Raw genomic sequence first — 26,951 nt, forward strand, 5'->3', positions numbered from 1 at the left:
AGATGGCATAGCCTGGCCTCTTCTCCCCCCTCCAGCATCAAAAGGGAAGCGGAAAATTCTCCCTCAGAACAGGCCAGAACATTCTCTTACCTCAGATGTTCTCCACCCAACCCACATCAGCCCTACTGACTTTGATCATCAGCTTTCAGTAATTGGTGAAAAACAGAAGATTTGGCCATGAAATAGGGGGACATTTTTGTTAAAGAACCAACTCATTCCATGTCCACCTGGGTATTTCTCATGCTGGGGATAACATTTCAGAACGCCAGAATTTAGGTATGGGGATAATGGTCAAACTTCTTCTGACTGTCTCTATTTCCTGCACTAGCTCTTCACCCCACCTGAAATTAATTATTCTGGGGTATTAGGAACTGCAAGGGCATTTACCAGGCGATTACAAGTGGTACCCTGATGGTCTCCGTAGAAATGAGGACCTACCAGGTGAACTAGTAATTTCAGGTCTAATTCCTCTAATAATTCTGTATTTATCCCTGGGCTTTCACCCCGATATTTAAGCTTCTTACAGCAGCCAAAATCTCTGTATAAAATAAAACGGATCTGCACTGTACCCTTGGAGCTCATAAATCCAATAAGGCATGCGATCCTTCAGTCGGGAAATTCACTGCAAGGACACAGAGGTCACACATCCTGCCTTGACCTCCAGTGACATTTTCCCAGTTAGAGTGTTTTCTTCATCCAACACCTGCTTCACAAAGGCTACCATTAACCTTTTCCGTGCTGATGACGGAACCGCTCCGTCATCAGCCGCGGTGGCGCTGTGCTGATGACGGAGCGGTTCCGTCATGGCTCGCCCGACGCGCCTGCGTGGCGCTGATTTCGCGCCTGCGCGGCGCGTTCTATTGAGCGGGCGGGGCCATGATGGAACTGCTCCGTCATGAGCACAGCTCAACCGAGGCTGGTGACGGAGCGGTTCTGTCACCAGCATGGGTGTGCCGCGCAGCCCCCTGGCCCCCTTAGCTCTGCGGCAGAATAGCCGCCGCAGCGAAGGTGTTAAAGCTGATACTTGAATCTAGAACCCTCAAATCAGACTCCATCCGTGGTTCTGTGCTCCAAACAATGACTTAATCTCAGTGGCGTAACAAAACTTGAGCGGGCACCTCTGCAAGGTACATGGAGGGGCCCCCAACCGGATACAATCAGAAGCTCTTTGGCTGGAGTTCTGTGTTGAGAGGGGCCCCTGCAACTTGCCCCCCCACACACTACACCACAGGGGTTTGGGGGCCTTTGTTACGCCACTGTTCTTCTGAAGTTAAACTTTCCACTTCTGTTAGTTCTCATGGCAGCCTGATCATGTTTACCTTGGTCTGCAAATCAATACAGGTACTGCTAAATAACTTTCTAAAAAATTGCTTTCAACTTTCAACATCTTCTTATTGTCCTCCTGGGCCAAAATTTACTTCACTGTAATATAGTAGTTGTTGATTTTATTTACAAACGGTTGCTGAGTTTTTATTATTATTTCACAACTTTTTTAACCTAACCTTTTGGAATACATTGTTAATATATTTAACGAGTGTTCACTATCTTTATACACCATCTAGATTTGAACCTTAATTTCTACAACACTTGAGTGTACTGGATAACATTGCTTCTGTCTGTATTAAGGGTAGAGTTAAGCCCTGAGTCCGATCTGAGTGCCTAACAGTGAGTCAAAGGCACTTAAAAGCAACTTTTGGCATGCATTTGTTTGTGAACAGATGGATTAGGGAATTATGGCAGTTTAGTGAAAGCTAGGTATGCATTTTGCTTCTCCCTTTTATATTCTGCTGCAAGTTCTAGACAGTGGTTATCTACCTAACTAGTAAAAAAATATATAAGTATGTCATTAACAAAAATTAAGTTATATAGCAAACCAAATGAATGATACAAGAAACACTTGGTTTGTTATTTTAATGATAAAATGTAAGCACCAACCAATGGTACCCAATTTACCCACCACAAAGTGTGAGTCTGCCTCCCCAGGAATCAAACTCATGACCTCCAAAATACCACATTTTGTTAGGGAGAAGTGATTACCTTACAGAGCCATCCAAGCCACATTACCAGCTATGGGCATGAGTCTGTATATTTTCTAATTTGGTGTTAACACCTTGTAACAGTGGTGCTGAAACAATATTCAGAGTGGGGGTGCTGCCATCAGTGTTACAACCCCAAAGTCGCAGGGATTGTGAAAAATCCAAAGATTTCACGAAGAACAAGTGTAGTAACTAAGCCAAGCCCATTCAGCAAGAGAGTAGTAAGGGTGTGGTATGTAGCTGGCGGTGCACTTTGAAACACACTGTCACAAATGTATTAATATAGCATGGTGTGGTAGCACACTGTCATTTACAGACAGCGCCTTTTCCATGGAAATGGCTACTAGATTTCCACAGATGCATGCAGTTTTACTAATAAAAGTACACAGCGCACAACCAACATAGTGTGGAAATCGAGATTTTGTGACTGATTATCATTGCACATTCCATTTTGTTTTGATCCTATTAAAAATCTTTAATTCTATCACATTTCAGAATTACTAAAACAGCGTTTCATTCGTGCTGTGGTATTTTGAAATATTTGTACAATACATATACATGTTTTTGAATTTTATTGTGTAAATGTGTAAAAAAAAATTACATCCAACAGACTATCCTTTAAATATTATACGTTTGTGTAAAAAAAAAAGTAAGGTTGTCCATCTATGCCTTGTACTCCACCTAGATTGGCACATACCTCACTTTAAAAAATCCTCTCACTTTTCTGTCAGAAAACGAAAGGAAAAACATCATTCTCCATGTTAAAGGAACAAGCAGCCATTTCACAGAAGATATAGCATGACATGTGACCGCAGGTTTCGAACGCATAGCAGTTGTAACAGGATGAACACAAAAGAAAATATAAAGGCATCTTTAGTGCTCATTCACCTTCTGAACTGCAGCATGGTTATTTTCTGGGGTGCTGCAGTACCCTAATTGGGAAGAGGGGAGAGGTCCTACTCTTAGACTTTAATCTGTAGTATCCTGAACATACTTTTTTAGGGTCCGAAGAAGTGCAGTGTACAGTCATTGAGCATTAACAGGAACGATAGGCGAGATCAGCGTCACTGAGAAGTCAGTTATACGACTAGAGGCTGAGCCCTTTTTAGTACATTTGGCACACTGGTGTAGACAGTTGAAATTTTTCATATTGTTTTATATTGTTTTACAGTTTCGGCTCCAATGTGACTAGATAAGTAAGTGATAGACTGGTTAGGCACTTTTCAGTTTGGTGAGGCAGGTTCATTCTTTACTGGGTTTGATACACAGATTTCCTCTGTTTGATTTTACCTTGGTCACCTGAAGGTTTCAGAGTACCATTGAGTGCTCAGGTGACGGGAATTTTTGAATTGAGCGCACTGGTGACGGGAACCTTTGAATCTTTCCCCCCCCCTGGTCTTCTTTTATGTAATACCAGATGATAATTCACATCAAGGTTTTGAAAGCATCATCGTTTGGAAATGTGTCTGGTTAATAACAGAACAGTATTTGAAAAGTGTTCCTTGTGTATTAGAATGTATGACAGTAGATAATGTTTTTGTTATTTTTCAGATTGTTTTCCCCTGAAGAAGGGCTGAGAGCCCGAAATGCATTGGGCACAAAAAAAATTGGATCTGATTATTAAGATTACAATATACTCAATTGTTGTTGTTTGTACAATAACTGATTAACGTTATGATGAGTTGAACTTGTTCTATGTATTTTTTCTATGAATTATGTGTTTGAATAAATTGTGTAATATACAATGAACTCAAAAGTTTAAAAGTGTTTATCTTAGTGTTAATAGAGCTTACAAGTACACTACAGTTGTAGGTGGCAACAGTGCACAGTGGTTAAGTAGCTATACTTGATTGCAGATGGTGCTGCAGGACCCTCCCACCACTACTTCCAGCGCCTAAGTATTGTAATGTAAAACAGGACCAAAAATGTGTGCTCTCCCAAAAACCATGCAGTGCTCCGATGTGAAAACGTGTTTGCTACTGCTTCTGATATAGTATATGAAGCTCACTGGATGCAAAATACGATTATCCTAGGTAAAGTAAGGCAAATGCATTTCGGCAAATTTAAGTACATGTGTGGGAATACCATGCTGTTATCAGCGTTGTAATTGGTGTGAGCGCCATGGTTTGGAGCTCAGACAGGCTGTGGGAGCCTGTGAATGTTCTCCACCCAGGATGTGTATTAAAAACCGGTGGAGAATATGATAAGTGTGCATGACTGTTTGGCCTGCCCAAGATGGTCGGACAAACTGTCATGCACACTTAAGTGCACACATTTCCCTTTTCCCTGCTGGCTGTGATGACAGCCAAGTTCCACCTCGTCCCAAAACTTGCTTCAGCATGGAAAAAAAATGATAACAATATTGTGTTATTATCATTTTATTTTTCCTTCTTTGCACTGCCGAAAAGCAGTGGGGCAACGTTCCTCCGCCTTAGCGGAATACCCGCCGCTGTACACTGGCATTCAGCAACCTAATTTTGACAAATTAAGCACTAGCTACCATAGGAGGAGGAAATATCTGTTGAGTGATGGGCTTATCCGTTTCCGGATACACCACTAAAAAGATAAATAACACGTGTGTGGACAATTGAAAAACCTTGATACGTTTTATGGATATTTTTTCTGGAACACTATCCTGGAGGTTTAATATATTCCAACCCAAAAGAGATTTTGGGCTCAGAATGAGTTTTTTAAAATATTGCAAGCCCCTTCATTAATTGGAAAAGGCTCAGAGTTGAAGCCTTTATATTTTTCGTCATTCCTTGCGGATACATTCTCTCACCTACTTGCTCTCTTCCTTTCTATTGTTTTGTAGATCTCATCCTCATGGCCTCACAACACTCTGTTTATGGTTTCATCTGATATGCCTTCTCTTATGTGCTCATGATCTGCCTAATGGTGCCATTAGGCCCATGTACTATCTTACATTACTAAATACAATTTGGGAATATATGTTTAGATTATTATGATACAATGACATTTATATGCTGTCTCTCGTTATTGGCCTTATGGCATTTTTTTGGTCAGGTCCCCACTTATAGACAGTGCTTCAAATGGAAAAATAGAATTGCAGGTACTCTGTACCAGACAACCTGCTTGTTTCTGAGAAGTGCTGGTACTCTCCAATTAAAAGTATAGCATTTCTCTTCAGAAGTGCCGGTACTCTAGCTCTCAAAGTAGGAAAGTGCTGGTACCCTGTACCGGACAATCCCGGCCCATTTAAAGCACTGCTTATACATCTGTATTACTGACATCACTCATTGTGTTTAGCATCTTTATGTCTTTGATATATGTTATGTGAGCATATTTTAATTGCTGTATTTCGTAAAACGTTAATAACATATTCTGGATCAGAAAAAATGATATTGCGCTTTTGTACTCTGAACAACCTGCCAGCCACAGATGCACAAAACATTTTGATGTTGACATCTTTTAAGGTCATGATTGATGGCATCAGCATTTCTGGACAGCGTTCAAACTGACAAAACAATACATTGACTTCTTACTGAAATATCGTTCCAGAATTTGACTACATCGTGGTCGTTTATCTCCAGAAACTCGGTGAACCACCGGATGGAGCGCTTGCTGCCCTTGTCTTCGGTTTCATCCCGCTCGAAGTTCTCGTTGTGTTTATTCACGGAGTAGTTTGTCAGATGCATGTACAGCTGGCTCTGCAACATGGAAAGACAGAAACCATCTCATGAACTGTGTGTTCACCACAGGCAACCAGCAGAAACAAGCAGCCACTATCACCCCGAGCGGCCGTCACTCACTCTCCTCATCTTTAATGCAACACTTTATTTCATGTTTAGTGAGATGAGCCACGTATTAGCCTGTCACCGCTGTATAATTTGAGAATCTGCAATCTGGATACGCTCCTCGCAGCTGCTACATGCGTACGAGCTGTCAGTGTTCGTGTAAGTAATAACTACACGGAAGAGCAATGTGCGCGCGGCCATTAACATATCTCCTGACACCATTATTTCTGACTGCCACAGGCAATGGTGTCTGATATGGCGGGGAAAATGATTCCACCGGGTCCCCGTCTCCATCTGTACTGTTCACGACCAATGAATCAACCGTCTCTGGTTTTGCCTTATGCCTGCCGAGCAGGGCTGAAACATGAGGCTGACGTCTTCTTCCGCTGCGGTGCCATATATCTCGCAGATTGCACAGGCCTGGGTGTAAGAATCTAGCATTGCATAGCTCTACCATAGACAGTTACTCCCAACACTGGGGAGAGGATGAGACACAACGGCCAGAGCAGTCGACTTTGGAAGTGGAGAACCAGATTCGAGACTCCCCTTTGACTCAGCATACTGTGATTCTGGGCAAATCACCTCATCTCCCTGGGGCAAATTTACAAGCACCCTTCGCCACCAGTATGTCACTTTTTGTGACGTACTGGTGGCGCAGGGGGCACCTTCTTATTTACAAGGACAAGAAAAGCCACCCTGTGTGACTTTTCCTCTCCTTGTAAATACGGCCCCTTCATACGCAGCACTTTGTGTTGAAGGGGCGTTCCATGGGTGTTGCTGTGGGTGTTCCCAGCAACACCCATGGAACAAGAAACATCTCCAGATTTACGAGAAATTGTAAATCTGGAGATGCGTCTGAATGCTACGCCACCCTAGAAGTGGCGTAGCGAGGCGCAACGAGGAGAAATTTTTCATTTCTCCTCGTTTTTTCCTCTTTCAATGCATGCTGCATTCAGCAGCATGCATTAAAAGAGGAAAATGCCTGTAGTGATTGTTTTTGTGCAGGAAGGTGCTTCCTGCAAAAAATCAATCTCCCCACGACGCAGGCATCCTTGCACCATGGTGCAAGGGTGCCTGCGCCAGCGCATGGCTGCATTTTGTGCGCCAGCGCAGGGGGAAGCACAGAGATGCGACATATTCTTGTAAATATGGTGCAATCCCTGTGCTTCAGAAGTGCCGCAGCATAGTGCAGTCAAAGGGCTTGTGGTGCCACGCTGCGGCACTTCCTTGTAGATCTGCCCTCCTGTGCCTACCAAAAACGAATGTGTCCTTGTGTAATGTAACTGGTGCTCATGTAAAGCGCTCCAATACCTTCCAGTCGAGCTCTTGCTATATACAACTGCAACAAATTAACCACTCTCTCACTAAGGTATGGATTGCAGAACCAAAGCAGACCTGGCAAAAATGTTCAAACCAGCCCGCTCCCTTCATCCCCTCACGTAACTTCTCTCTTTCCACCCATTCTCTCGCTCCTCTTCTCTCATATCTCTCTCCTTCCTCTCTGATCGCTTTCTCTCTACATTCTCTCTCCCTCCATCTGTTTCTCTCTCTCTTGAAGCCTGCCATGCCTGCTGCAATTAATCTCGGGGAGCTGGGACAGTCTCAGAGGCACTGGAGCAGTTACCTTCCCTGAAAGGTGTCTACCAAGGGCTCCAGCCCAACAGGGAAATGTCCAGTGGACTAAAAGGCCTGTCTTACTTATTCAAAGTTGGATGTTTGCAGTATAAAGCAAACAGTCTCTGATAGAAAGAGACAACTATTGGTACTAGTATGTAGATACAAATTTCAGCAATTTATGCCCATATCTAAAAGACCATTCGTGAACACGTACAGATAAAAGTGAAAGGACAGACTTGCCAGGAGAAATGCCCTATGACATTCTCCAGCGAGTGACTGGCCGGCTATTAGGGATGGAAAACTAACTGTTAACATACTTGCCCACATTGCAAGATGCTTTACAATAACAACACGTCAATTGAAGAAGTTGTAAAAAACGACGTTCTATTTTCCTTTATGTGCAATTACTGTCTATTCATGACTTCTTGAGGAATGTTGTTAGATAAGTTGATAAACTTCAATAGTGGTTTCCCCACATTTCTCTGGCGCTTGAGGGGATCGGCTTAAGGTTTCATGTCTCAATACAAAGTTATATCAATTATTCTGCAACAAAAACTATAACTTGTGGGGAGCTAAAGGTGCAATGCGAAGCCTAAGGCTTCTCAAAATATGCCAGTTAGCTACTTATACTTCTGCATTGCACTGCTCATAACAACATGCACATGACATCAAAAGCGACAGAATTGAAAGCATCACTCAAGACCTCACCGATGATATCACCAATGACATCAAATGTGTAGCATTCCCCTCCCACCATCAGGTTGCTTCTTACCCTGCGCACCCACTGGATATCTCTCTCACTCAAACTCAACCACGGTGTCACTTGCATGCCCTCTTACTTAAACACTCACATGTATTTTACGGATGCGCTTATCACACATTCACTCACTACCTTTCAAGTGTTTCAGGATTCATGGAAGACTGCGGTTCTCGCAAATATCACAAGGTGGACTTCCGTTCTGTGTGGTTCTGTACTGGGAAAAATGTCTGCAAAATCTCATGATCATAAAAAAACAAATTCTCGGATGTTATATGAAAATAGGACTTTCGCAAGAACAGAAGAGACACATGTGTGTAGTTTTCAGCACTAAAGGTTTTTGGTATCGGTGTTAGTTCTATGACTCTTACGCAATCACAGAAGTGGGACATCCTTTTAAAGGACAGCATGGACTCCTAACTTTAAAAAAAGATGAGTTTGACAGGAAAACCGATTATGCTAAGTTGTTTGCCAGTTGGGGTGATGTTAGAGCATTTGTTACATTTTATTTTTTCCACTTTTAGCCCTTCAATCTTTGTGGTTCTTGGTAGTGGTAAGGTGAAAACAGGGCATCCACCCTTTGCCTTTCTGGGTTCACAAAAGATTCACTAAACCTTGTACACCATTACAGAAGTTTGAGTTGTTAATGAGGATACCTTGCTCCACATTCAATGAGTTCTTGGATTGCACAGTCATGATGCAAAGGAGGCTTTACATTTTTTCATATGCTTCACTTTTTGGGGACATAATACTTTTTGTTCTTACAAAAATGATTTCTGGACAAAGAGACCAGGACAGAAGAAATACAGACAAGAAGGGGTAAAGATGACAAAATGGAAGTTGATGAGACTGAGCTCTCCAGATGGCTTCCGCAATCCATTGCATCTAAATGCACGGCACGGTTCATTGCAGAAAAAAAAGAAGAGGAAGCAAGACATTGAACAGGCGAGTACATCTTCTGCAACTATGCCAGATGCAATCCCGGCTGGATATATACTGATTGTAGAAATTCTACAAGAGCAGAAGAAAAACATCAATTCAGGTTATCAAACTATGGCTCTTCATTTTTTAGTGTGGCCTGCTCATCTGCTGTGGTGAATAAAATTCGGATGGTCGGCTGAAGCAAATAAAAGAACATCGGAAGATTTGACATTTAGTTTTCCTTCAGTTATTCCAACTATCTTTTTGTACTTATATAATGTGGAATGCTAGTGAAGGGAACGTATGACTATTTTTGAGTTCCACAAAAAATAAATTCCACAGAAATATATGTTGATAAAAGCAAAAAAATGCTACTTTTCAAAAATAATTTTGTTGATTTAAAAATTATAGAAATTATGTATTTTAATTTTGAGTGATTGACAGTGAGTGAAAGTGCAGAAGCTCAGGAGAATGAAGGAATGAACTGTGAATCTGAGAGTGAGTCAAATTGTGTCAAAGGAAGGAAGTGCTAGGGACTGATTAAGTAAATGAGGAACCAACACAGAGAGTCAGACAGAGTACATGAAAATGAAAGAGAGTGTGAGGAAGAGAATAGGAGTGAGGGCATGAGAGAAAGGACAACTGAGGTTGTGGATAAGACACTGAGGGAGAGGTGGTGACTAAAGAGTGAGTTACAGTGACTGAAAACATTTTTTAAAGTAAGGTAGTCAGTTACTCAGATGGTGAGTAGGTGGCAATGAGGGAGTGAGTAAAAAGCAATTATAGTACTGAGTGAGAAAGTTAGAGAGAATGTGAGATAGTGGATGATGGTGATGGAGTGTCTGAGGGAGAGTGTGAGGGAAACATAGGGCAAGCGAGAGTGGGATATTGAGAAATTGACTGAGAGCCTAAGTAAAAGGGAGTGAGAAAAAGCAACGGAGTCAATGGAAGTGAGACAGAGTATGTGGGCATGTATGAAAGTGAGAAAGTGTAGGAGTGAAAGACAGTGAATACATGTAAAAGGGGTGAGAAAGAGAGGGAAAAATAAATGAGAATATCAGTACAGAGTAAAACCATTGGGTGAGATAAGTGAGGCAGATTATGTAAATCAAAGGGTCACTAACTGAAAACATGAGTGAGTGAAAATGAGACAGTGACTGAGAGGGAATAAATGAGCGAGAGCGTGCATTAAAGGGTGAATGGGAGACTGATTCAAAGTGAAGGAGAGTGTGAGGGAGGATGTGACATAAGCAAAGTGCATGAGAGTGACTTGAAATGTGACTACGACACTGGCACTGACACTCTCCTATGCACTGAAGCACACCATTCTTCCTACGACAATCAACTAAGACAAGTGACTATTTGCCGATTGTTCTCTGACATTCTAATACCTAGGTTATCGCACTTGCAGTGGAGCTTTCTCTAGTTGCAGTGTTGTGAACCATCTGACCACAATAGTGGGACTCAAAAAACATCATTTGTAGTTCTCAGTAACACCTTCCCAGGTTGAACACATTACTGCACAAACTATGCTTTGTACTGTATGGTGTCCAGAGTTAAGGTGAAAAGGTAATTTTTTCCCCCCCAAGAAGAGAGAGCCACAATCTATTTGTTACACCTCTATATCTATTTTTCTAACCTACCTATTTAATGTTCTTTCAAAAAAACAACCAATCCCACACAAACCAATTTTTTGCATTCAGTAAACTGCCTCATGATGAATACTTATCATTTTGCATCTGGGCAACAGGTCCCTTTTGTTTTCTAGAATTGACAGTATGCCTGATCTTATGGAGTTGACAGAGATATGGGATTGCTTCAAGTGGATGTTACATAGGGTAGCATTTGTGGAATGAAATGCCATCCACTTTTAACTTTGGTGAAAATCATTTCAACATATAAATACACGTATGAGCAACCTCATGTAATGATTGTGTATTGTGGAAGAACATATGTATATGTTGCCAGTAGGCAGTAATAGTTAGGACCTAGTCTCCCTAGGAAAATAGTTTTTTGACTTGCCTCTAAGGCGCATTTTGACAAATCTTCACAACATGTTCCAACTGATTTTAATAGTGCATTGAAAGTTTTGAAGTGACCTGTAAAGTGGGGGCCGAGAAAATGGAGGGATCAAAAAAGTGTGTTTCCCATGTTAACTCCCATAGATATTTTAGGTGCAACTACAGCCAGAACTGTGGGATGGAATTACACCAAATATGGTAGAAATGCAGCTCTTGGTCCAGAAAGCATCCTTTTCTTTATTATTTGGTGTAATTCCGTTTAGTACTTTTGAAGATATTAAAGAAAATCCAAATATGTATACCTAGGTGCACAAACAATTCACAACAATTTTGCGATGAATAGCGAATGCGTGTGCCAACAGGAATGTAAAGTTGTGATAAACTCATGAATATTGCTACAAAAATGTTAGAAATACATTCACATTCACTCACAGACGTACTCAGACACTCATGCACCCATTCATACATCCATTCAGGGAGTTACGCACCCACTCACAGACCCACTCAGACACTCATGCAGCCACTCAGAGAGCCACGCAGACACTTACAAACCCACTCACACACCCAGTCACACTTATGTATTCACTACCAGACATGCACCCACTCACAGACCCACTGAGATACTCATACACACAGTCACAGACCCACTCAGAGACAGGGCCGGACTGGCCGTAGCGGGCAACAGCCATTTCCCCAGTGGGCCACCAGGGTTGGGGGCCGGCTTTGGGCCCCCGGGGGGCAATTTTGTTACAGGGCTTTTTTTTGCAGAATGGCTGCAATATTGGCCACTGAAACAAAATCGGCCAAAACCAGCCATGGCAAACAGCTTGGCCGCACTCCCAAATCCCAGGGGGGTTGGCAAAGCACTTTGTTAGGGGTACTTTTTGTTCCCAGTCCGGCCCTGCTCAGAGACTCATGCATCCATTCACAGACTCAGTCAGAGTCTTACGCACCCACTAAAAGACCCATTCACACACACACTCACCCATTCAAAGACCCACTCACTCATGCACATACTCACAAATCCATGCAGACACTCACAAACCTACTCACAAACCTACTCACACACCCACTCACACATTCAGCCTCAGGGACGTACTCAGACTCTTATGTATACACTTACAGACACACTCACGTGCCCATTTGCAGACCCACTCATGCACCCACTTACAGACACACTCACACACCTATTTGCAGACCTACTCAAACACTTGCACTCACTCACAGACCCTCTCGGAGACTCACACCCACTCACAGACCCGCTCAGAGACCCATGTACCAACTTACAGACCCACTGAGACACTCATGCACCGAATCACAGATCAACTCAAAACTCATGTACCAACTCACAAACCTACTCAGGCACTCATGCACTCACTGACAGCCCCACTCAGAGAATCATGCGCCCACTCACAGACAAACTAAGACACTCATCCACTCCCTCAGAGAGCCACTCAGACTTACGTAACCACTCATAGGCCTACTCAGGCATAACAAACCACTCACAGACCCACTCAGACACTCAAACATCCATTGGCAGCCCAAACAGAGACACAAGCAGCCACTCAGACCCACTCAGACACTCACGTGCCCACTGACAGACCCCTCAGGTACTCATGCACCCCTCACAGACCAACTGAGAGACTAATGCACCCAAGCACAGACTCGCAGACACATACGTATCCTCTGAGCGATCAACTCAGAGACTCATGCACTCACTCACAAACCCACCCAGAGACTTATGCATTGACTCACAGACCCACTCAGATACTCACACACCCACTAGAAGACCCATATGTCCACTTACTCCCACTCTTCTACTTATACAGCACTCACACACATACTGTCAAAGGTTACAGGTTACAGTTAGAAAATAGAATTAGAAAAACCTTGAAAGTTCACAGAAAAATCCAAAGGTCACAGAGACGTTATAGTCAGGAAATAGAATGTAATAAACCATAGAAATTCAATGAAAAAAACAAAGGTTACAGGGATGTTATAGTTAGGCTCAGATTTCAGTTGAACAAAACCACTGAAATTCAGCAGTTGTTACCTGAGTGAGCTATAACTTATGCTCCCGCAATGCACTGCTTATGATCTCACATATTACATCACTCATGACATGGTCAGTTACATAATGAGTACATCACAGATGATATCTAAAATGACATCACTGATGGCATCATCCATAAAACCACTCACACACCCACTCACACCCCATACAACCTGTCATACACCCCCCTCACACACCCACACAACTACTCAGATACCCATTCACGGATGCATACAGCTACTGACACACATTTACTCACTCATACAGTCCCTCACACAACCATTTACTCACCCATACAGCTACTCACATATCCAGTCACTGACCCATAGAGCCACTCACACATCTACTCACATACTCACACAATCACTCACATACCCACTCACACAGCCAGTCAGACAACTACTCACTCACCCATGCATTCACTCACTCACCCATATAGCTACTAACAGAGCTACTCACCCATACAGCCGCTCACACAACCTCCCACTCACCCATACAGCTACTCATACAACCAGCCTCATACATTTAGCCACTCAGAGAGCCACATACTCACCCATACAGCTACTCACCCACCCACATTTACAGCCACTCACACAGCCCCTCGCTCACCCATAAAAGCATTGATAATACCACTTACATACCCATCCATACAAGCACCCCCACATCTGCTCACTCACCCCTACAGCCATTCACATGCTCACTCTCCAATACAGCCACTCACAAACCAACTTATATATCTAAACACCAACTCAACCAGCCACTCACTCACCCATACAGCCACTTACACAACCAGTCACTCACCCATAAACCCATTCAGATACCCCCTCACTCACCCATGCAGTCACTCACACAGCCACTCACCCACCCATAAAGCCACTCACATAGCAACTCATTCATCTCTACAGCCCTGTACACTCCCACTTACTCACCAATACAGCCACCTAAATATCCACTTACTCACCCACACAGCTACTCTCACAACATATACACCCATACAGCCACTGACACATCCACTCACACACCTATACAGTCACTCAGACACCCACACACACACACACACAGATACACACCCACTCACATAATATGTTAGAAGTAGTATCACTCTTTAGTAGTACAATTACTATACTACTTTAACTTTTGTAGCAACTTAGTATATATGTTTAACAAACATAAACTCTTAGAAAATACTCACACTCATTAGGTGATGTCATTAGTGATGTCACTGACCATGTCATAAGTGATGTAATATGTGAGGTCATAAACAGTGCACTGCGGGGGCGTAAGTTATAGTTAGCTCAGGTAACTGCTGAATTTCACTGGTTTTGTACAAGGGAAATCTGAGCCTAAGTATGAAGTCAGTGTAACCCTTGTTTTTTCAGTGAATTTTTCAGATTTTTTAAAATGTTATTTGCTAGCTATAACGTCCCTGTAACCTATGTTTTTTAGTGGATTTCTACATTTTTTTATTTGATTTCCTAAATGTAACCTGTAGCCTTTGAGAGAGAGTGTATGAGTGAGTGCATGAGTGTCTTAGTGAGTGTGTGAGTGAGTGAGTGTGTGAGTGTCTCAATGAGTGTGTGAGTGGGTCTGAGAGCGACTGCATAAGTGTCTCACTGGATGTGTGATTGGGTGCTTGAGTGTTGGAGTGGGTCTGTGAGTTGATGCATGTCTGAGTGGGTGCATGAGAGTCTGAGTGAGTATTTGAGTGAGTCTGTGAGATGTCTGAGAGTCTCATTGGAGCTGCAAGTGCTTCCATGAGTGTGTGAGTCAGTCTGTGAGTGAGTGCATGAGTGTCTGAGTGGGTCTGTGAGTGGGTGTGAGACTGTATGAGTGGGTCTGTAAGTGGATACATGAGTGTCTGAGTGGGTCTGTGAGTGGGTGTATGTGTCTGAGTGGGTCTGTGAGTGGCGTTGAGAGTGTCTGAGTGATTATGTGAGTGGGTGCATGAGTACCTGAGGGGGTTGTAAGTGGGTGTGAGAGTGTTTGAGTATGTCTGTGAGTGGGTGCATGAGTGCCTGAGTAGGTCTATGAGTGCATGTGAGAGTGTCTGAGTAAGCTTTTGAGTGGGTGTGTGAGTATGTCTGTGAGTGGGTGCATGAGTGTCTGAGTGGGTCTATGAGTGCATGTGAAAGTGTCTGAGTAGGTCTTTGAGTGGGTGTGTAAGTAGGTCTGTGAGTGCTGTGAGTGGGTGTATCAGTGTCTGAGTAGGTCTGTCAGTGGATGTGTAAGTATGTGTGGGGGTGGCTTAGTGTCTGTGTGGGTGTGTCAGTAGCTATGTTAGTGGCTGGGCCACAACGGAACTGCACCTGCCCTTTATCCAAAAAGAGGCCACAGTTTTACACAAAATATCTACTCAAGTGGAGTACTTTCTGCTGGTTAAATACTAAGTGCTAAGTCCTTGGGTAAATGTCCAGTATGTATTCTACACTACAGCTGCATAATGGAGCATGAGGAAATGTCACCAGTGACTTTGTATGCATGTTGGCAATGTGATTGTTCCTCATGGGGCTTTATCCATAAATTTGTGATTACATGAATCTTCCTATAGAGAAGACGACGAGAGAACAACGTGGTAATCTCCACCAAACAAAGGTCCCTCCTCTTTACTATATGTAGTCAGTGCTTCTTTGTTTGGTGGAGATGTCCTCATATTCCTCAGCATCAAGAATGTGTCACTAAAATCGTTGGGAAAAGCCTGGGGGGGCCTTTTGGTAAGCAGCCCATCATCCTGGCAAAACGCGGGAAGACATTATCATAACACTAAGGTGAACAGGGGGCCAAACAAGTAGAGCTTCTTGTCATTTTGAACATTTGTATACTCTAAGTCATTTAAAATTCGGAGTCTGCTCTCACAGGTAAGGACTAGAAAGAAGCCACTTGTTACAGTCACTATACATTGAGCTCCAACAGATCAATGATGCATTCATCTCCACAAAGCATTTCAGATCAATGTGGAATTGCGGAGAAAAAAAAAACACGTGCTTTGCCTTTATCAATCTGTGGAGGTCAAGATCATTTGTCCTTTACAGAAGTGGAGTTGGTGGTACCAACCATGTTTATAGATGTGTTTCCCATTGAGATTTAATATCTGTAAAAATAAGAAGGTCCTCATGCTAGCTACAGCTGCAACAGTCCTTCTGTCCAGCTTGACCGCAGTCCACAACCCTTTGCTGCCTGTCTACCTGCTGCTTCTATTTGTGCCACCTCTACTTGTTTCTTGCTTTGGTTTGCCTTCTTTGCTCGTATGTCTGTCCTCTGTTTTGCCTTTCCAGCTCATTTTTCTGTCCTACGTTATGCCTTTTTTTTACTAATTTCTCTACCTTCGGTCTTGCCTTTCCTACTTGTTTTTCTACCATTGCCTCTTCTGCTCGTTTTACTGCCCTCCATTTTACCTTCTCTGTGTGTTTTGTTGCCCTTTGTTTTGCCCTTTTCTGCTCTGTTTTGCCTTTTCTGCTAATTGTTCTGCCCTGTTTTGCCTTTTCTGCTCATTTTTCTGACTTTCTTTCACCCTCTTTTTCTGTTTTGCCTTTTTGTGTCCCCTGTTTTCTGTTGTGTTCAATGGGGTGGGGGGATGTGCAGCTGAACTCCCTGGGCTGATTGAGGCTCCGGGGACCCCATCCTCTTGGGCTTGGACAAAATTCAATTGGGAAGAAGTGCCCCCTCTCGAGCAAATTTTGGCCCTGAGGACCCCATCCCCCAAGGAGAAGCCACGTCTACCTGGGTGCCTGCGTGTAGGCACAATTTCTTCGCCTGCTTCCCTGCCCGCTTAACAGCGGGCAAGGAAACTGATGAAAACTCCACTCCCAGCAAGCAGGTGCAGTTTGACAACTCATGCTTGTTGGGAGCAGAGTTAGTGTTTGATCTCGCTTGGTGGGAGCTGACACATCTTTAATCAAGTAAAAGCAAACTGCTATGTCCTGAGGGTGGGCACTTTGGGAGATAGCAGGGGCTTAACCTGGGGGGTTGTTGTCCTCAGGGCCATTAATGGCTCTAGGAGGGGGCTGTATGGACCCCCTCCTTTAAAAAGCACAGCCTGGCCCCAAGGAAGTAGTGGTCCCCGGGCCGTATATGGCATATATGGCCCCCTATTCTCTAATATGTATTTGGCCCTGGGGAGGTGATGGTCCACGGGGCCCAGGGAGGGTCAATAGACCCCCATTGGTATTTAATAAGTCATGGGGAGATGGTGGTCCCAAGAGCATGTTCAGGTCCCGGGGTGGCCCGTGAGGCCCACACCTTTTTTTAAATTGAAGCCCCAAGGAGGTGGCAGTCCCCGGGTATCTTAGATCCCAATTGAGGGGGGTCCTTAGGGCCCCCTCAGTAATGTAAAGCCCGTTGAAGGTAGCTGTTTGTGGGCCTCATAACAGCCTCATAAGGGGGCCTCGTGCCCCCTCCAGTTTTTTAATGTATGTGCATGTCCTTAGGGCCTGGCCCACTAGGGGTTTTGCTGCAAATGAACAAATCTGTTGCAATTTTCACTGCAAATCTTTTTACAAAAATACTTTTTAGCCCTGGCAGGGTCCCTCTGGGACCCCAGCACCAAGGCTAAGGGGTCAGGGTATTCTTAGCCTGTCCCCTTTTATTTTTTCTTAACCTTTTTTTTGGGACTCAGCTGAGTCCGAGCCCCAAGATGGATGCCAACACATCCCAGGTAGAAGTGTTGGCAGCCAATGAGATCTCTGCACAAGATAGGGAGGATTTGCAGAGGGGTTGCGTACCTATATATACAAATGTGGTTTTCTTTTAACAACTCTAAAACACAAAATAACAAAAAGCACTCTTTCTGGACCAAGAGCTAGCTTTCTGACATATTTGGTATGATTCCGTCAAACAGTTCAGGATGAGGCCGTGTTTAAAATCCCTAAGGGAGTTAACATGGGAAACGCACTTTTTTTGACCCCTTCTCTTTTTCTCATCCGTTGCTTGATGGACCGCCCTGATACTTTCAAGCACAACAAGAATTAGCAGTGCACTTTTTAGAAACTTTTGTCTGAGACCCAGGGGATGGGGACCCTAGGGCCACAATCAGCAAAGGAGTTCAGCTGCACAGTCCCCCACCCCATTGCACACAACTGAAAACAGGGGATACAAAAAGGCAAATCAGATATAGAGGGTGAAACGAAGTCAGAAAAATGAGCAGAAAATGCAAAAAAGGGCAGTAAAATTAGCAGAAAAGCCAAAACAGAGCAGAAGAGGGCAAAATAGATGGCATAAAAACATACAGAGATGGCAAAATGAAGGGTAGGAAAACGAGCAGAAGAGGCAATGGTAGAAAAATGAGCAGGAAAAGCAAGATCGAAGGCAGAGACATTAGCTAGAAAAGGCATAACAGAGGACTGACAAAGGAGCAGAAAATGCAAAACAGAGGGCAGACACACAAGCAAATAAGGCAAAACTAAGCAAGAGTAAGAGGAGGTGGCACAACTAGAGGCAGCAGGTAGGCAGGCAGCAGAGGGCCATGGACTGCACTCAAGCTGGACAGAAGAACTGTTGCAGTGGTAGCTAGCATGAGGACCTCCTTAATTTTTACACATATTAAATCTCAATGGGAAACACATATATAAACATAGTAGGTCCCCCAATTTGCTGCTGTCTACGGTGTTTCAATCCATAGATAAATAGAGGGTCAACATCAGGATAAATGGATCATAAGCTTGTAGTTGTCACCACACTAATTTTAAAGATAAACTTAGATCTATCATCCCTGAGATACCAGTTCTGAGTCAGAGAAGTATATCTGGCACTAATCCGATTACTGGAAGCCATAGGTGTGGCGGTTGCCATGCTTGTGACTATGTACTGACTACCCCAGAACTGTTGTGGGGAAAAAGAAAAATCCAACTTAAAGAAATGACTAATTGCCGTACAAGTAATGTGGTATACCTTCTTCTCTGCCCCTGTTCTAAAGGCTATGTTGGCGAAACAGGTAGAGAGTTCAGGACACGTTCCTCTGAACATAAATCATCTATCAGAAATTTGCATGCAGGGGCTCCTTTGGTGGCCCACTGGAAAGATCTGAAACATTCTGTAGAGGATCTTAAATGGCTTATCCTGGAACTTATACATTGCACAAATGACGGGAATATAGATGCACTCAGAGGCAAAAGGGAAGTGTTTTGGATTTTTACCCTGAAGACGGCTGTCTCGGGTTTAAATGAAAATCTACCGTGGGAAAATGCGATCATTTAAGTATTTAAGAGGCCTTTTTCAGGTTGCTCGTTTCCGAAATCAGTCTATCATCTATGTCTATGGTATCCTCTTACCTGGCTCTTTGGACAGGTTATCGTTGTTGTTTTTGTAAGTTTCTATATTGTCTATTCTATACCTGTAGATCAGGCATTTTTGGCCCCCCTTTTCTATTATTATTATTTTTATTTTTGGGACACCGTATTTCCTGTTCTGATTCGAGTAGCTACCATCAATATGTATGTCCCCCATTTTTCCACTTCCGCGTATTTGCAGTTAGCGCTCTAATAACTTGATCCATTCCCGACCTCAGGTGCTTTGCATTTGGCCCCTGTTGAACAATATTTATGGCAGAGTAGGAATTTTGGCTTTTTGTTGCATTCCTGCTTCCAGATCCGCGGGGAGTGCTCGCCACACGGTAGATCGAGGATACGTGCTGAAACACTAAACAGGTAAATGGCTGTTTAATCTCTCTCTTTTAAACATTCTTCCGTTTAATTCCTAAGTGCCAAGTCCGTGTTCCTATCCTTAGCTATATTTCCTGTCTTTCAGGATTCTACGTACTAGGGAGCATCGATACCCTTGTCTCGATCGACAATTCAAGCATTCTACATGTCCTTCCAGACGTTACCAGGTATTTTCTAATTCCTTTTTCTGGTTCCCCCTACTTACTTAGTTGTGATGGGGGACCTGTAGAACCTACGTCCTATTTTATGTTTTGTTCGCTACCCAGTGCCTTGAAATATGATAAAATTCGGTTTCCATCTAAGGATGGTCGGGCTAACTTCCTCTATTACCAGCCATGCGTGTTGCATATGCGGGGATTTTGTCTATTTTGTAATTTTATTTGTTCGAATAGTCTTTTGTTTTCTTTACGGTACAAACAGATTATCGGCACAAGCACGGTTTTACATTCAAAATGATGTGCTTTTCATTTAAGGAGGAAGCTCCTGGACTCTAGCTTTTGAATGCACTACTATGCTAAGTGAATATCCGGACAGCGTTGTTCACCAGACTGAGCCCGTTTCTTCCTGTTCTGCACGATACTAGTGACAGGTGAGCAGTGTGCCCCCATGTTGGAGTACTGAAATATTTTGGTGCTTGTTAGACGCTTACTAACTGCTGGCTGTAGGAAATATCTAGGCCCGCCTATGCCTGCCATAGATCCTGTGAGCTAACCGCAGTCCTACCTATTTATATGTCCACTCGTGCAATCCATGTAAAAGGTACTTTTTCATGTGCTTTCTTTGATGAACAGAATTGCGAAGATTTATGTTTGCCAATTCTACTCCTGCTACAACCGCGCCTTTGTTGAGCCTCATTGCGTTGTGTACCTCTGTTAATCCTTGAGGAGTACCGAGCAAATATGTGCTCCTAGGTGTGTATTGGAAAGGATTCTGCTTCTTTCCTTTTCATTATTTTCCTCTTTTTTCCTGGGTGATGGTCTTCTTCACACCCCTCCAACCTTTTCTATTGTGGTTTATGAGGCTTCTACACGGACATTTTCCTGTTCTATCATGAGGGGTGTAATTTGATGTGTATTAGAATGTGTGATTGTACACTGCCTTGCTCATGTTTGTGACCTGGAATTTTTGTCCATATTTTATATATATTTTTTTTATTTGTTATTTTTCTTCCACCCACAGATATGCTTCGTCATCCCCGATTGAGACTATGACGATACGGGTCCTAGATTACAATTTGGATCGTAAAAGACCGTGCCGAATAATGAATTCATGATATGCACCCTGATGAAGGAACTTTCTTATAACCTTTTTCTCCGAAACGCGCGTCAGCGCTTTTCCTCACCTGTAAGATGAAATGATGCTCCGTTTGAGTTTGAGTGTATGCATTGTGTGGTAGTGAGCTTGTGGTTGATTGATGGAATGACTGAATTGTGCATCATTTTTTTATTGTCTAATATGGTTCTGGGCTGATGTTATTCTCTGATTGTATTATTCAAACAAAATGAAATTTTATATATAATAAGATGATCAAAATGAATCTTTCTGTGTTTGTCATAATGTGAGCATTATTTAAAATGACTATAAAAATAAATTTTGAAAAGTAAAACAGCTGTTCTGTGGGTGCTTTTGGTTGGCTTTATATTTGGAATTTTTGTGTCCTTTTCTCATATAATGGGGATCCCCCTTTCATGTTTTTGAATAACGTATTCTCCCTGGTGGGTTGCCCCCCTTGCCTTTATCAATTTTAGGTTTTCAGGGTCCCTCTACTGTTTTTTACAACATCAGGATAAAAACATCAAAAGTAGGAGCGTCCACTGTTTTTCAAGAGAAATATCTCAATGATCACGAAGGACAAATCAACATAAATTGTGCCTCAAGCACAGAAGCTCAATATAGAAGTGAAAAAGATGCAATCTGCTGGTAAACCAAATTTAGGAGACTAGAAACATGCTATATACTAGAATTGGATACCAAAACTCCAGGAAGTCTGAATGCCAGTGAAGATTTAGACACCTGCTTATAACTTAACTAGACGATTGGAAATGAATTAGGATATATATAAAATCATAACATCAAATAGCTCATAATAATAATAATTTTGATCAATATTTGTGATACAGTATTAGATAGATGTTTAATCTAGAAATTTGTATTATCACTTGATGAAATATTATAGATGAACTTCTGTTGCTCATGTGAGAATGCACTGCTGATGACGTCACTTATTACATCACTCATGACATGGTCAGTGACATCACTGATGACATCACTGATGACATCATCCATTTACTGTGTGTTTCTGTAAAGTTTAAATATGTTTATATCTCTGTAGTACATGTGTGAGTAACTACATATGTAAAAGGCAATATATATATGTGTGTTGGAGTATATAAATGGCTATAAGTGAGAGTGTGTGATTCTGAGAGTGGATGTATGGATGACTGTGTGCTTGTATCAATGCTTGTATAAGAGCATAATAATGTGCTAGTATTTGTATGAGTGATTGAGCTGGTGTGCGTATAACTGTATAGGTGAGTAAATGGCAGTGTGAATAATTATTTGCATGACTGACTAGGTGTGTGAGTACCTCTATGGATGAGTGGTGGTGTGTGAGTGTTTATATAGGTGTTTGAGTGCATATGATAGTCCTGTACTGAGTGACCATAAGTATGAGTGACTGTACGGGTGAGTGAGTGGATGTGTGTGTAAACCTAAGAATCAGTGAGTGTGTATGTAGATATTGCTATTGGTGTGTCTATGGTTTTGAGAATGGCAGTCTGTAATTTAGAGTGGGTGTATCAAAGGTTATATTAGGGTGTGAGAAGATGCATCAATTTATCACATGGATGATGTCATCAGTGATGTCATCAGTGATGTCATTTTAGGTGTCATTAGTGATGTCATGAGTGATGTAATATGTGAAGTCATCAGCAGTGCATTGCGGGGGTGCGAGTTATAGTTAGCAGAACTAACTATAACAGAGGATTTTCTATGGTTTTGTACGAGTGAAATGTCCAACCAACTATAACACCCCTGAAACCTATGTTTTTTTCTGTGAATTTCTAAGGTTTTTTAATTGCTAATTTCTAACTATAACGTGCCTGAAACCTTTGGCTTTTTCAGTTAATTCCAAAGGTTTTCAAATGCTAATTTCTAACTATAACGTGCCTGAAACCTTTGGTTTTTTTCAGCGAATTTCAAAGGTTTTTCAAATGCTAGTTTCTAACTATGCCTACAGAGGTAGGACATGTGAATAAAGAAGAAAAAACGAACAGAAAGAAGGAAAAGAAATGCAGAAAGAAGCAACAGAAGTCCACAAAGATGAAGAAAAGTGCAGGAAGAAGCAAGACATGTGCAGAAAGAACCAACAAAGGAGCAGAAAGAGGCCTTGTTCCAAAATTATCCTGTGCCCACAACTTTTTCAGACGAGTACTGGTGGTAACTGACTCTGACTAACAAGGCCTACAGCCAGTGCTATGCTAAAACACACTTAGAATACAGCTAAAACACCTACTTACACTAGGGAACACTATGCGTTGGGGTACCGCTGTGATTAGCATGACCTCCTCTGTATGGCCCTAGTACATAATAGGGCAGGGGGATTTAAACTACCTCTTAAAATGCACGACGGGGCGCGTTTGCACAGTGGTGAAGGGAGGGGGTCTGAGGTGACACCTGTGCAAACATGCCCTGTGGCCGTTTTAAGTTGGGAGATTAAGTCCCCTTGAATACTGATGGTCCCTGGGGTCCAGCTAGCTAACCAGGTACCGCCAGTAAGTGCCACAGAGCTGCGTTGCAGAGAGGTGTAAAAAGGGGCGTGGCCTGGCCCACCTCTCTGCAACACAGCTCTGTGGCACTGACTGGAGGTAACCGAGGCACAAGGAAGCAGTGAAACAAGTGCGCAAATCACACAAAGGGGGCAGGGTAGAAACACCCTGACCCCCTAGGGATAAGCATAGGTACGCGTACCCCGTGAAAAAAAAAACACGGTCTGCTTTTTTTCAAATTAGCCCCCGAAGGGACCAAATCCCGGGGGCACAGTAATTATAATGGGGGGGCACACGGCCCGCAGCCCCGGGGACCGCCACCCCCGGGGCTTGGATAATCATGATGGGGGGCTTCTAAGGCCCCCCGAGGCCCGGGGACAACCACCCCTGGTGCTTTTTTGTGAAGTATGCAGGGGCTCACAGCCCCCCGCAGCCCTGGGGACCGCCACCCACCGGGGCTTGGATATTCATGATGAGGGGCCTCTAAGGCCCCCCGAACCACCGGTGCCTACCCCGGGACACTGCTGTTTGCTATGGTAGGGCGAGAGCCTCGCCGCTCCCCCCCACCACTGCAAATTGCTTTAATTTTTGAACGAGAGAGCAAGAAACCTGCTCTCTCTTTCAAAAATTCAAAGTGTATTGCTTTTCTGCATGGGGAGCAGCATCTTAGCTGCTCCCCAAGCAGAAAAGCAATGCCAGCTCCTGCAGGATGCGGGGAGCCGGCAGGGACCGTGGGGGGCTTGGGACCCCCCCCCCACAGTCCCCAGCGGGTAGGGAAGGCCCGGGGGATGGGGTCCCTGGGGCCATAGGCTGGCCAGGAGGGGGGCCACGTGGCCCCATCCGCAAAAAAAAAGAAAAGTTGGCCATGCCCCGGGGAATGGGGTCCCCGGGGCCGGAATAGGCCACGGGAGGGGGGCCACACGGCCCCCTTCCCGTAATAAAAATGTTAAAAAAAGAATTGGGGGCAGACCCTGGGGGATGGGGTCCCCAGGGCCAAAAAAAAAGAATAAGTAGGGGGGCTACACAGCCCCCCTTCTTAAAAGTTTTTTTTTTTTAAACGGGATCGGCCCTGCACCTCTCTGCAAACGCGCCCCTGGAGTCTCCAGTATGGGCCAGGGGGCTCCCTTGCAGAGAGGTGTAATGTGGCCACGCCCCTTTTTACACCTCTCTGCAACGCAGCCCCCTGGCGGATACTGGAGGTTGCATGTGTGCTAGCTGGCCCCCAGGGACCCCCAGTATGCAAGGGGAATTAGTTCCCCCACTGCAAACGTGCCAGTGGCTGTGTTGCAGAGAGGTGTAAAAAGGGGCATGGCCTCATTACACCTCTCTGCAACGCAGCTCCGTGGTGCAAACTGGAGGTTCCTGGTGGGCTATTTGGCCCCCAGGCACCCCCAGTATGCAAGGGGAATTAGTTCCCCCACTGCAAACGTGCCAGGGAGCTGCATTGCAGAGAGGTGTAAAAAGGGGTGTGGCCTCATTACACTTCTCTGCAAAGCAGCCCCCTGGCGCATACCGGACGTTCCTGGTGGGCTAGTTGGCCCCCAGGGAACCCCAGTATGCAAGGGGAATTAGTTCCCCCTCTGCAAACGCGCCAGGGGGCTGTGTTGCAGAGAAGTGTTCCGGCCATGCCCCTTTTAACACCTCTCTGCAACGCAGCCTCCGGCGCACACTGGAGGTTCCTGGTGGGCTAGTTGGCCCCCAGGGATGCCCAGTATGCAAGGGGACTTAATCCCCCAACTTAGAATGCGTTACGGGGCATGTTTGCACAGTGGTGAAGGTACGGGGCGGGGCTTGAGGTGACAAGTGTGCAAACACGCCCTGTGGCGTGTTTTAGGTTGGGGAATATATTCCCCTTCAATCCAGAGGTCCCCTAGGGGCCAACTAGTCCAACAGGTACCTCCAGTAAGCATCACAGAGCTGCGTTGCAGAGTGTTGTAAAAAGGAGGCGTACCCTCTGAACACCTGTCTGCAACGCAGATCCCTGGCGCATACTGGAGGTACCTGGTGGGCTAGTTGGCTCACAGGTTACCTCAGGATTGAAGAGGAATATATTCCCCAACCTAAAACGCGCCACAGGGCGTGTTTGCACACATGTCACCTCAGGCCCCGCCCCTTTCTTCACTATTGAGCGAAATGTTCCTCAAAAATCAGCTGAAGTACGAATTCTGATTTACTCACCTGTTATAAAGAGAAACGTCAGTGCTGCAACTTTGAGCCCAGGACCGACCCTGAAAAGTAAATGTAACCATACTTACAGTATGTGCAGTTTCCAAACTTAAAAAAAATTCCTCAAAAATCAGCCGAACTACGAATTCTGATTTACTCACCTGTTATCTGGAGAGACCTCAGTGCTGCATCCTTCAGCCCACTACTGATCATGAAAAGTAATTCCAATCGTAGGTACAGTAACTTGAATTTCCTTCCATAGGCTAGGCTAACATTGACTGGTTTCACTTAGAAATTTTTCCAAGTGTGGAGTTTTGGAAGTTTAAAAAATTCCTCTAAAATCAGCCGAACTACGAATTCCAATATACTCACCTGTTATCAGGAGAGACCTCAGTGCCGCATCTTTCAGCCCACTACTGATCCTGAAAAGTAATTTTAATCGTAGTTACAGTAACTTGAATTTCCTTCCATAGGCTAACATTGACTGGTTTCACTTAAAAAAATTCTAAGTGTGGTGTTTTGGAACTTAAAAAAATTCCTCAGAAATCAGCAGAACTACGAATGCTGATTTACTCACCTGTTATCAGGAGAGACCTCAGTGCTGCATCCTCCAGCCCACTACTGATCCTGAAAAGTAATTTTAATCATAGTTACAGTAACTTGAATTTCCTTCCATAGGCTAATATTGAAATGTTTTACTTGGAAATTCTTCTAAGTGTGGAGTTTTGGAACTTTAAAAAATTTCTCAAAAATCAGCCGAACTACGAAATCTGATTTACTCACCTGTTATAAGGAGAGACCTCAGTGCTGCATCTTTCAGCTCACTACTATTCCTGAAACGTAAATGTAACTGCACTTACCAGTAACTTGAATTTCCTTCCTTAGATATTATTGCCTGCTATATAAAATATATATATACATTAAAAAATATTAAATAAAAAGGAAAATTTTACAATTTCAACATTTTTAAAAACATTTTTTTCAATTTATATTAAAAATATGTTATGTAAAAAATAAAATATCTAAAAATAAATACTTTAAAACAATGTAGTAAATTAGTATAAAAAAATATAACAATTAATACATTTAAAAATTATCATTTACAAAACCTTTGAAATTCACTGAAAAAATCATAGGTTTCAGCCACGTTATAGTTAGGCATTAGCATTTAAAAAACCTTGCAAATTCACTCAATAAAACAT

General features: G+C 43.4%; 1 protein-coding gene across 1 annotated transcript in view; it reads right to left on the bottom strand.

Annotated features, from left to right (window-relative positions):
* TTLL7 (tubulin tyrosine ligase like 7) overlaps positions 1-26,951 on the bottom strand; it is a 1,104,754-nt gene that overhangs the window by 564,641 nt on the left and 513,162 nt on the right. Inside the window, exon 10 of the mRNA XM_086936338.1 lies at positions 5,543-5,707. Within this exon, the coding sequence (XP_086792464.1) occupies positions 5,543-5,707 (165 nt within the window). The remainder of the gene's footprint in view (positions 1-5,542; positions 5,708-26,951) is intronic.

This window comes from Lissotriton vulgaris, chromosome 1_1 (assembly GCF_964263255.1).
Source record: "Lissotriton vulgaris chromosome 1_1, aLisVul1.2, whole genome shotgun sequence".
In the NCBI taxonomy this organism is placed as follows: Eukaryota; Metazoa; Chordata; class Amphibia; order Caudata; family Salamandridae; genus Lissotriton; species Lissotriton vulgaris.